Source organism: Aplysia californica, unplaced genomic scaffold, assembly GCF_000002075.1.
Source record: "Aplysia californica isolate F4 #8 unplaced genomic scaffold, AplCal3.0 scaffold01266, whole genome shotgun sequence".
Lineage (NCBI taxonomy): Eukaryota > Metazoa > Mollusca > Gastropoda > Aplysiida > Aplysiidae > Aplysia > Aplysia californica.
In genome coordinates, this window is record NW_004798536.1 from 15,767 (window position 1) to 28,726 (window position 12,960).

The 12,960-nt window shown below is 37.0% G+C and overlaps 1 protein-coding gene and 1 long non-coding RNA gene across 2 annotated transcripts in view; both read right to left on the bottom strand.

Moving 5' to 3' along the window:
- LOC101849816 (thioredoxin-like protein 4B) overlaps window positions 1-940 on the bottom strand; it is a 5,517-nt gene extending 4,577 nt beyond the window's left edge. Inside the window, exon 1 of the mRNA XM_005112415.3 lies at window positions 422-940. Coding sequence (XP_005112472.1) covers window positions 422-553 — 132 coding nt within the window. The 5' untranslated portion in view covers window positions 554-940. The remainder of the gene's footprint in view (window positions 1-421) is intronic.
- Window positions 941-5,120: 4,180 nt separating this feature from the next.
- LOC101850055 lies at window positions 5,121-11,285 on the bottom strand. Its single transcript, XR_221196.3, has 3 exons — window positions 10,942-11,285; window positions 9,188-9,292; window positions 5,121-6,814 (listed from the first exon to the last, which is right to left on the bottom strand). It is a non-coding gene; the product is annotated as an uncharacterized LOC101850055 (long non-coding RNA).
- Window positions 11,286-12,960: the final 1,675 nt, after the last annotated feature.

Consider the following 12,960-nt stretch of genomic DNA (forward strand, 5'->3'; position numbering starts at 1 on the left):
CCGTACTTAAGGACGGCTAGACTGTCAGGCTAGCCGTACTTAATATTGATGGCTGAATTGTAAATGAAATTTTTAGTTTGAAATGCCTAAAGTATTTGTATTTCAGACAAAACAAAAAGGTGCCTTACTGACTTGCATGTATTTGAACCTGAATAATTACTAGATCTAGATTTTAGATCTAGATCTAGATCTAATGAGACCTGTGTACATAACAGGCTTGAGTCGATAGGACCAAACCTAGATCTAAGTACGGCTAGACTGGCAGTCTAGCCGTACTTAAGTGAGTCTAGCCGTACAAGAAAGTACGGCTAGCCACTTCGAACTAAATATATGTACATCATGACACCTTTTATCATAGCATAGTCAGTAAACTATCATATTTACATAAAAAAAACCAAGACCTGGGTGAAAATCAACTCACTATATCATCAAGACGCAAACAGCTTGAATCTGTGTCTCTGCCAAATCTTAGAACAAGAACAAGGTCCTCTGTATTTCTAATGACTTCATCAACTTCTTTCTTCGAGCACAGGTTTGGAAGGAGGAAACTCATAGCTGGTTCACAAAATGGTCTTGGAGAACTGAGGCTAAGATCAACAATAACCACAATACTGTCATATGAATTTTGTCTTAACTAACACTGTAACACAACAGACTGAATAGTAGCGTAAAACTAGATCTAGATCTAGATCTATGTCAGCAGTAGCCTTGTCAGTAGCAGGCAGGAGACTCGGACTCAGACGGCAAACACATCATCAACTTCAATCAAAACAGTCCAAAAAACAGACGCCAGCAAATGTTCGATGGTTCTCTCTTGACCCCTATTTCCCTTATTGACGAAAAAAGAGAAAGTGTTCAGCGACTGAGTGGAGAATTATCAAAAAAGAGAGGTTTTGAGACTGGCCACAAAACTAAGTGAGTCCAGAACAGACCCATCTCTCTGAAGCAAAAACAAAAATTGACCGGGTGCGGTTGCCAGTTTTGCCTCGCAGGCTGAATCAAAGTCTAATCGATTCATAAGACAAATAATCCATCTGTTAGTTTTTCAAACTCAACATTTTTCATCAAGAGAAATTAAAATTTCTATAAGCATCTCGAAAGCTTTTTTCAAAGCTGTTTTACTTCTGTATATGATAAAGTGATGACTGTGGTTTTCAAATGTTCATTTTGAGGCACTAATACACCTGCCAATGAACAATCAAATTGGCAGGTAAGCACCACCAAAATGTGCCATCATTAGAGCTCAGTTTCAGCAGTTACAGCGTTGGAGAAATAAAATTTCGCACTTTTGAAAAATTATGAAAGGTCCACAGATTACTTTGAGCGATGCACCACAAGAGGAAGTTGATTCCTTCACTTACTTGAAGCATAACAGACAAGATTTGAACGCTGATGTCAATATAAGAAACAGAAAAAGCAAAAAGCGATTTTATACAACTAAGTAACCAATAAAGATGACATGGAGGCGAGCGGTATCAACGGAAATTGAAAAAGCGGGGACATCATGGAAACAGATAGAAAAAGATGCTCAGAACAGGCTTTGCTGGAGTAATGTTGTTGATGGCCTGTGCTCCACTGGGAGTTAAAAAGGGCAAGAGAGAAGTAACCAATGGAAATCAGAAACTCTTGGACTTGCAACCGTAAGGTCATGAGTTTGAATCCCGTCAGGGTAGAGACGTTGTGTCCTTTAGAGAAGCACTACACACAAATTTTCCTCACTTCACACAAGTGGGAATGGGCATCCTATAGACAGTTAAAGATCTTGTCAGTTTGTGTTTGAGCATGTGCAATCTGCAACTTGCACTGCAGGCCTATGCTTCCTGGGAATCCGAAAATGTCTCTGCTGAATGTTCTATTAATTATTATAGGAAAGCTCTCATTCATCCAACCCGAAGTGAAAGGCTGATGATGAACGTGAAGCCAGCGGATTAAACCAGTCTTATATAAAGTACAGTTTATGAGAGAGAGTGAGAGAGAGACAGACAGACAGACAGACAGACAGACAGACAGACAGACAGACAGACAGACAGACAGACAGGCAGACAGACAGACGGACAGACAGACAGACAGACAGGGACAGAGTTTGCTTGTTTAAAGAGGAGCATGTTGACACAAATTTTTGCTGAGAAAAATTCAAGAAATACGAACTGAAACAACAGATGGATGGAAAGGACAGTAGTAGGCCCCCTTAAACCACCTGAAGAAGGAGAGAGAGAGAGAGAAAAGCTTTTTTTTAACTTTGTTTTATGCCTTGCACAGCCACTGAACAGTTCACCATAAGCAAAATACATGCTCGGATGCTTTCAGCTTATTTATTGTACTAAACACAAATTGGAAAAATTACATCTTAAACGAGATACAATCTAATCAAAATTCATTGTAAGTGGACTTCATTGCACAAATGTAAAGTCAAATGATTGTGATATTGACAGATTTTTAAAGTTTTAGTATGAGTTTTACAGCACTTGCAACACAATAAGGTCATATAAGTGCCGAAGAATAGATGCGTTACAAAAGAGTAACATACACAAAAAAGGAGGAGAGCTAAAGTCGACAGATGTTTGATAGGAAAGAAGGAGCAAACCACACCAGAGCACCCGCCAACCACTCACATATTGACAGACTAAGGAACAATTTAATACAATAGAAATAAAGAAGTTTCTTTTTAAGTTAATATATCTCATTATTCTTTTGTTTAGGTATGTTTTATTTAAGGCACTATAAACATAATGATACATGCACCTTAAAATTGTTTTATTGATGTAGGGAGTTTTAATGATCTAATCGACACAGTTTTTATAATTTAGGAGGTGGGCATTGACCTGCCTGTCAGGGCCAACACAGGCAGAGAAAGAAACACGTACAACATCCCTGGAAAAAGACTAAGATACATATATATATATATATATATATATATATATATATATATATATATATATATATATATATATATATATATATGTACTTCATAAAAATGTTCCCCTTACAGGAATCAAACTTGGGCCTTTTGCATACAATAATGAAGTGACACAGACGGTAGTGGTATCATCTAATCTGGAGAATTTTTAAAAAAATACTTTTAATAGTAGGTGTTTTTACACCCTCACTGACACAATTTAGATCATTTAGTATTTTAGGAGGCGAGTTCCGACCCGGCCCGTCTGGGCCACCCTAGGTTGAGAGGGAGGCAACAACTCAGCAGAAAGAGAAACTCTTTAAAAGTTTCTCCCCACTGAAGAATCGAACTCATGTCTACTGCGTACACCCAGCCAAATATCTAATTGCTACACCACAGACACCGGTCAATCTGGAGACAATCTATAATACATGTACAATATATATACAGACAGTACAGAACACATTAAATGCTGTTTTAAAAAAAAAAGAACGAAATCATCTGGCGTGTTAAAATATCAGTGCTTTTATTATCACACGGCAATTTGAACACTTGGAATGAGTATTAGTATTATAAAAATATAGAATTCAATATCCTTGTGATGTAAAATCGAAATTACAAAGTGAAAAAAAAAACCAATACAAAGGGCAGCTTGCAGCAAACAATGGTTTTCATCCCCATTGACACAATTTAGGTAACTTTTAAGGAGGCTGGCTGCTTAACCAATGCTAGTCAAGATCTGCACAGGCAGAGGGGGGGGGGGTACAGCATCCCAACAATACATGTAGAACAGACACACTCAATGAAATACAACTGGGATACAGCATCCGAACAAAAGAACAAAGACACTAAAAGTCAAAGAAATACACTTCTCCTTACGGGAATCAAACTCATGTCTTTTGGGCAGGATGGTCACGAGCCAAGATGTTACACCACAGACACCAGTATTATTACAGTACCTAAAGAAAATTACATACAAATGTAGAGAACTAAGCTCCCACACTCAGAATCGTAAGGTTATGAGTTAGAATCCCATCAGGGACCCGACGTCATGTCCTTGGGAGAGGCACTTTACATGAATTTTCTTCACTTCACCAAGGTGGGAATGGGTACCCAGCTATAGACAGTAAAAGATCTTGTAAGTTAGTAAGTGTTTGAGCGCTCAATCAGCTGCTTTCCCAGGAAACTGAGAATGTTTCTGAGTGTTCTATGGTCTGCTGGGGTAATAATATAGTGTAGGGTAAAGCGCATAGAGCTTACTGTCGAGCAGGGATATGCGTTATACAAATGCTATTTTTAATTTATTATTTTATCATTATTCTCTACATTATGCGTAAATAAAGAGCTCTAATTGTAAAAGAGCAATTTAAAAAAAATAAAAGAATGATGTTATATTATGTCAGATAAACTGGGGGTAGTGTTACGGTGACTGTGACTTTTAGCCAACATTGGGGTTAATGCTGCCCATTGTTTCTCAGTTTTCATAAAATTACCTTTTCATGTTTCAAGACCAACACAAGATGTGCGATATCAAGTATCAAGTAACGATATTTAAATTTGCAATACCAAAATGAACTACTCTCATGGAGTAAGGAAACCATAAGTTATCTTTGCATGTCCTTTACACAAAAAAACCACAAAAGAACTTGCATATTCCTGATGATGTGCCTCATTGTTTTCAGAGACATTTATTTAGCTTTGGACAAAGTCTAAAGATAACTAAATAAAGAGATAATAATCTGAAATTATATTACCCTCCAGACACCACGAGTACAGATCTACACAAACAAGGCACTGCGCAAGAAATGGGGATAAGAGAGTTCAACCACACAAGCCGTTCATGAGACAGGAAGTACATCCATGCTTTCAACTTTAGCCTGAGGCACTCAACACGAAGGCAATCTACCAACCCCCATGTACATGTGTGTAGAAACTTCTGGGAACATTTTTTAAAGTCCACTACAATTACAAGTAAACAATAATCATTCTCATCTTATTTTCCCACAAAATTCTTTTCATCATCACTATGTGTATCTGCACTTGGCTATTTACCTTTGGTCAGTCCATGCAGTTTTAAATATAGCTCATTTGCCAGTGACATCACTGGTGTCTGTGTCAGTAGAGTTACGATTTATGGTGGAATAATAAAATACAAACACTGCAAAAGCATGCCCTTTGTATAATTTTTATAATAAATAAATAAATAAACTACAACGAGACAAGGTTTGTTGATTTCTTCAGATCTATTTAAACAAGAGTAGGAAACATCAGAACATAACAAAGAGTAGAAAGGCAATTAATGGCAATATATATATATATAGGAAAACACCCGTTGGTTTATGTTTTTCTAACAATATCACTCTGTCTCAGACTCTCAACTGATAAAAATTGCATTTCATGTTTGTATAGTCGGCAGGAGACTGGCTGAGCTATAAAAGATAAGCATAAAGGCATTATCATAACCACCTCATGTGGTTAAAAAGGTAACAGGACAAAAGATGAGCAAATCCAAGTGGACGAGATGTATAACAGGATGCACTGGTTGCGTAGAGGAACAGTCCTCTTTAATATAAATTCTATACTGGAAATAAAAATCCAACAAAATAAACTGCTTGCTGAAAACTGCATACTAATAATGGACAGGGCTAAGTCCAGTCTGGATGCATAATTGATACCGTATCAACACTTTCTTTAAAATTCAAACAAAATTTCTTTGAGAAAACAGAAAAGCACAAAATGCTTTCCATACAAAATATGAAGATAGCTCTATATGCCAAGCTTAATTTATCACATTTAAAAAATGCAGAATTTAAGTTTTTTTAGCATTTACCTTTCCAAAGAAACTAAACCGCGATTATCATTTACATGCTCAAGTAAAGAAAATAATTTCTTACAGAAAAACTTTTGGTGAAACCTTTCTAAAAAAATGGGCCTAGATTATTGCTGTCCGCTGTCACCGGAAAAGTCATACCGGTATGTATGGACCAGGGGTACCAGCTGGCTATGAACAAAAAATCCGGAACATTTTGGACCCCGCGGAAAATGTACGGATCACATTGTCTCGTACATCTTGTATTGAGACTATTTTTATACAAAGTGCAATAAGACATGACGCACATGTCTGACAAAATCTAGACTAGAAAATTTCCAAAATCTGGAAAATGGGCATCTCTAAGAAAAGGATAAAGCTAAAAGAAGAAAAGCACAAAAGTGAATTATAAATGCAGAAAACTGGTCCCTTGGTTACAATACAAATAACAGAAAAATTAGAACTATGGACCTCTGCCAAAAGATTTAAAGCAAACACAGTGGTGAAATAAATATAATAAGGTTTTGATCAACATCCTATAAAGTCTAAGAGCAAACACAGAGAGGGAAAACTAGATATTTACGACACTATAATATATAAGCAGGAAGTTCATTTCAAAGAAAAGCAATATCAGCAATAGCTGAATCTGATATGAGCTGAATAAGAGACCCCACATTAGATCTATATATATCGTTGCTTCCGCAAACAATCCACTTCAATCCAAATATTGAGAATTTTATATTTCCACACCCTCTCAAATCTCTACCAAAGATGCACTTTTCAATATCACCACTATGCAGTATTATGCTATGGTCTAGGCTTACAATTTTCTTCCTTTTCATGATTCATGACAGAAAGAACACAGCATACAACAAAGACAGGTCTTTTGTCTCGGATGTAAAAAAAAGGCCTGAGTTAAGTGGATTGATTGCTTGCAGCACCAACGATATGAAAGATCCCACTTTCAAGTTTCACCCCCCCCCCCCCCCAAAAAGTCATCTCATAGATCAATTTTGGACCCTGTGAGACAGGAAACATGGTTTAAAACAATCTCTTGGACTGTGTCCCATCTTAAGCATCTTGTTGGTTCCTGCATCGGCAGAGCCACTCTGAAATGAAAAGTAGAAGGAGTCTTCATGTGAAAGCTGCTTATCAAATGAACTATTAGCTCAAGTCAATGAACAAAAATGTCAATCAAGATTCAAATAACACAAAAAGATGAAATGACTAGTATAGTAGACTACATCCAATGCAAAGTCTGAAAATTAAAAAAATTCAACAACTTTTTAAACTCTTTCCGCACACAGCGGATTCCACAATTTTACACACCCAAACGCAAAGGATGTTACCTTAAAATGGCTATAATTCAGTCAAATAATGATGAACCTGTTTGCGTGAACACTCAAACTATTCATAATTGGACAGAGAATCACAATGTGGCTATGGGTGAAAATAGGGAGTAAAAGTAGCACATGACCAGGTGTAGATCTTGGGCTTTAAAAAATGTTTAGAAATACAACATGCAATTTCTACTTAACTGGCCATCTGCTGAAAGGCAGAGCCAAAAACGCCACTAAAGTGGCAGGCTAGAATCAAAGAGTTAACATACATTAACATAAAAATAACATTAGTGTCAGGAGTGTTCCATTTCTGCTACTCTGTTTATATACATCTCAATTAACTAATTTTTATTTTACTGCAGTTTATAATGTTATGGCTATGCTGATGCTACAGTAGGCTCCAGCTGGATCAGGATTGCAGGGACTGACGTGATATCTTTTTTATAGCCGAATCCTATTATGGATGGGGGGGGGGGGGGGGGTAAAGCTCCACACTGAAACTAATGATTAATGAATGAGATTACCCAAATTCCCACCAATCTACCAGTTATTGCTCCTTTTTTCCAGTAATATTTTTTTCTCCTCATCTTTATATCTTCTTTTTTTTAGTATCTTAGTCTCATGGAGGTTGACTACAAATAATTTGAGATGCACTGGTGATAATAATAGCATTTGTACAGTGCCTATCCATGCTCTTCAGCATGCTCTGTGCGCTTTACGACTTTTAAAAAATAGAATAGTTTGAGAAAAGAACACATCTACAGATCTACCGTAGACTACGCCACAAATGCTAACATTTCATTCACTCATTTATTTCTGTTCAAAAGTCTCATCACTCCACAGGGAGACAATGTGACGATGTGCCACACCAAGGTCACACCAAGTCATTGACTGGTTTTGCATCGACACTAAAGTACATCAAGTTTTTCCTCCCCCCCTCCCACACACATGGTGCATGACACATAATAAAATATGTACACAATCAATGGGGAGTGACTAAAGTGGCCCACAGCTATAACAGTAACAGGACCACTGGGCCTGAAATGTTATCCCTGCAATAGAAAAGCGATCAGGTTTACATACACAGTAACTAATGACAAATGGGGTCGTTGAACTCCTATCACCAGGATTAATTTCATGGAATTTCTAGAAGAGCCAGAATTAAATCTGCACAGTCATTCATTTAGAATTTGCATTCGTTTTCATATCGCTGACATTTTTAAGATCTAGATCTACCTCATTCACTATACTAAAAAATTAACCATCTGCAACATTGGGGAGGCAGATATTGAGATTGATTGAGTAGGTGTACTGTAGAGGAATTTCATTACCAATCTTGATCTGGAGAGTGACTCAGATTCTAGATCCTCCAACTTGGTGATACAACGCACTGCTATTAAGAAAAATTAGGTCATATAAGTGCTGAAGATTAGCAGTGCTACAAGAGAGTAATAAAGAAAAAAAAAGGAGAGAGAAGGACAATAAATGTTTGAAATGAAAAAAAGAGCAAACCACATCAAAGCACCTGTCAACCACCCACTCTGGCAGAAGAGGGTAGATAGAAACGACACAGAGCATGTCATTCTGGATGATAAGAGCTTACTCTCCATACCAAACTAGAAAAATGAGAAAGTCACTCATTTTGTTTTTTGTCTGTTTTGGTAAGCGTTTTACAGTGCTCACAACGGCATAAGGTCATGTTCATAAATATGAGCATGCAGGATTTAAATATTTTCAGTTGGCTAGGAATTTTTAATTTTGCCCCAGATGGCTGGCGAACCTACTCTTATTGATTTTAGGACCATCACGGGATCTTAAACATGAGCAACTCGCATACAAGACCTCAGAGATTTTTTGCCCTTATCAAGAAGGCAAGGTCTTATCTTACCTACCATAAGATCAGGGGTGTGGCTGAAAGACAGCAGTAGGAAGGAGCTAAGGAGTAGCAGTAGAAAGGCTGTAGAAAGAGTCAGGAAGCCAGACGAGGGGGCAAAGGGGAGGGGGCAGAAAGTGGAGACAAAAGCAGACGATAGAACATGGTTAGAGAGCTGGACAGGAGGTGAAAGGAGAGGCGAACACCATAACCTCTAGACCACAAGAGCCCCCTTACTCATTTTGTGACACTGAAAAACTATTTTTCACCTGCGAGAGGATAAGAGCCGACAGCTTTCTCCAACTACCGAGGGCACTGGCACCGTTGCTCTGGTGGAATTTCCGCCATGACTTGCTCGACGTGAGCACCACAACCTGAAAGAAACCAATGATTTTCAACAGCTACAAAAAAGAAGAAAACAAAAACTGATGACGCCCACCTTTCTGTTAAACTTTTAAGAGTCCCATCGCTGACAATGTTTCAGTATTAAAACATGCTGCAAAAGAAGTTCAATATATCCGAATTCATACCATTGGTTTTGAAAAATTGTTATTTAAAACTGTTACAATTTTTAGAGCAATGCCTTCCTGAAAATGTACCACACACAGTTATACGAAGAGCTGCTGACACGAGGTGCCAATCAATATATTATTATTATAAGACACAAATTTTCTCCTTACGAGCATACAAACTAATGATTTATATATAGAGGGTCAAGGGGGGATTATGATATAAGGGAATTCAATTTAACCCTTTAGAGTCATAATTTTCCCCCCCACTTCATCAATCATCGGAATTGATATTCAAAAGGGCCGCAATTTTGAGGGATTAAATTTCCTAAATAAAAAATACAAACAAGTTTTACACAAACAAATAAAATACAGATTTGGTGTCTTTTTGTAAAGGTAATCAAATGTAGAATGCTTTAATGATGTTGATATTGTTTTAAGCATTTAATAATTTGTGTTATTTGTAAATAGAGAAATAAACATTTTGACACGATGGGGGGAGGGAGGGGGGTGGGGAGGAGGAGACACAAGCAATCAGTGAGTGGAATGTCAGCAAAGATGATGATACAGACACATAAGTCATATTCCCCCCCCCCCCCCCCCCCCCCCGGGTGTTGAAAAATTATTTAAAAACCCAAACAAAAAACTAGATCTAGGCTACATAATGAATAATGAATGTGTGCAATGGGCTGTGGAACCAGATATTACAGTACGCTAGGTCCTACACTGCAACATGACTTGTTTGGCAAAAAATGCAATACAGAAGATGCAGGAGTTTATAATTGAAGCCAATGCAAAGGGAGGCAACCTTTCATATTCTGTAATAATTTCAGGAAACTACTTGTTACTTCCCTTTATACTTGTGCCTGTAGTGCAAAATATTTACGACCCTGTCATTATCAATTGAAAATTATACTACCCTGCCTTTCACCAGGGCCTTGAATCCAGCTAAATCAATTGTTGGACCTGATGACTTTGTTGGAAAGAGTGCAACAATTACAATGTGCAACTGACATTAGGCTATATGAAGGTGAGCAAAATGAACCAACAGTTGACCAACACAACACGGTAGCTGGTCAAAAAAATCTGTGAAAATGAAACATATGAACTTATATAAATGAACTGCATATTATGATAAAAGTGCACAGAAACGAAATGATAGTTCTAAACAAACATTGAAGAGAAAAACTTTTTTTTCAAAGTAGGATAGGCTACTCCAGGATTCACACAACCACAAATCATTATCTAATATCAGGCTTATCTTTTTCTCAATTACTCAATTGTCTCCTTATCGCCATCCCTACCATAGAGACTAAATCTATTGGCTATGGCAAGGCATCACCATCTCTCTCGCTATATTACCCCTGTCGGAGCCCTCCTGAGCTTGGAACCGAGACACATGGATCTGTCTAGATCAGTGTCAGTGTCCGTGCCGTATGTCTGGTCCTTTTAAGAACAAGTCGTAGCTTAAATCTAGACCTCAGTAGGGTATCATTAAACTCAGGAATACAAACCTCTCCATGTGAACTTGCCACACTTGCTGCACTTCACTTTCACACACATCTTGTTCTTTTTATTGTGAGCGGGGCGGTGACGAGTGGGTGGTGGCTGCCGGGACCAACACTAGAGTCTAGATCAATGACGATGATGGTGAATTGAGATCGAAAGACTAAAAAAAAGCCAATGCGTGAGTTAGGGTTAGACTAAGCGATTTATCTGCAGTCGATGAGACCTGAAACAGTTAGGCTGGCTTAATTTCCCCCCTAAAAAGATTACTGATACTGAGTCTAGTCAACTCTAGTCTGGCTACCGTGGGTGAGAAGTGAGAGAGAATTTCAATCAATTTTTTATGTTTTTGCATTCGGCACTATTGCGGCACTCGTCCGACCGATATTTATTAAGTAGTCGAGTACACAAATATCTGTGGATCTATCTCGAGTACAACTACATGGTTATCGAATAAACTTATTATATCAATATTCACTGCGAATTCAGAAAACATTTTCGGTTCGTTTTTGGCAACAAGAATATTTTCTATTGCATCTGTGAAAAAAAAATGAAGACAAAGAAGTCAGTTATTGGGAGTACTTAGGTAACGATTTTCTCATGAATTAGATTTAATATTCTTCGTGATGAACTGACAATGTTTTACAAAAAGCATAAAATGATGATAATAATAATAATAAATAATTGTAATAATAATATAATGATAATAATAATAATAATAATAATTATTATTATTATTATTATATAATAATAATAATAATAATAATAATAATAATAATAATAAAATTAATAAAAATAATAAATGTGTACAAATATAATAATATACCATTTCCATATATTTACTCTGGACAGACAGATAGAATTTAAAGAAAAGAGAAAAGGCCAGGCTTCATATGTGCATGCAGTAGAGAGACAAATGGGGATATTGACAGCAGCATATTTAATCATGTACTCTTGTACTGACAACACAATACGTACATAATATATGGTTGCAAAAACGTCCTCAGCCAAATGCTACATGGCCTAAAAAGTTATGAAATGACTTATCAGTGTGGACAGATACAACGAATCGGTGTCGGTTGAAACAGAAACAATCACACAAAAAAAACCAAGGAAAAATATTTAATAAGCAGTTTACCTTCTTTGATTTTAAAAAACACACAAAAAACTAGATCTATAAACGCCGTGGGAACGCAGAAAACACCCGACACAATATTTATGTGAAACGGAGTTCGAAAGTCATAAGTCACCACCTACATAATGTCCATGGCAAAATGAAACAAACATAATTATATGTACAAATGTCAAGCGAGATGAGTTTGGGAATATCTAGCGGCTCTTTAATTAATATTCCCTGATATTTGAGAACATCAGCAGACCCACATTATAATAAGCACCGGTTCATAGTAAGGATTCTTGGACATAGATCTACCGAAAGATAGCCTCAGAATGACAAAATTTAATGGTTCATTTGTTTTTTGCAATCTGTACTTTTCAATTTCAATCAATTGTTGGATCGAAATTATATACCAAAGCAAATACGATCTTTGATCGAATTCACAATTATGGTATCGACTTGTTATATAGGTTTCGATTCTTTGTTTTCATTATGAAGGTCAAGGCTGGACACCTGGAGTCCAGATTTTGACTTCTTTTTTTTTAAAAGACGGAACAATTTTAATTGAAATCGCTTTCCTCGTAAAACAAGCTCTATAGCATTAGCAAATTTGATCCATTAAACACAGTAGAAATTATACGCTCATTACAAACTATTTTAATACTAGAATTATTCCAAATAGTAGGACTTTAGAATGGTAAGCAGATCTCAAAACCTCAGCGACATTAAAGAAACTCATGTTACACCTGGAAAAAACTTTTGCACACGGACATAGATCGAAATTGGGTTGCTTGGGGTCAATTTTAGGCTAATTGCGTCTTTTTTAGCCCTATGTTCGTGACCTACTGTTCGTGCTGCGCATGCGTGAGAGAAACTCTCTCTCTCTCTCTCTCTCTCTCTCTCTCTCACA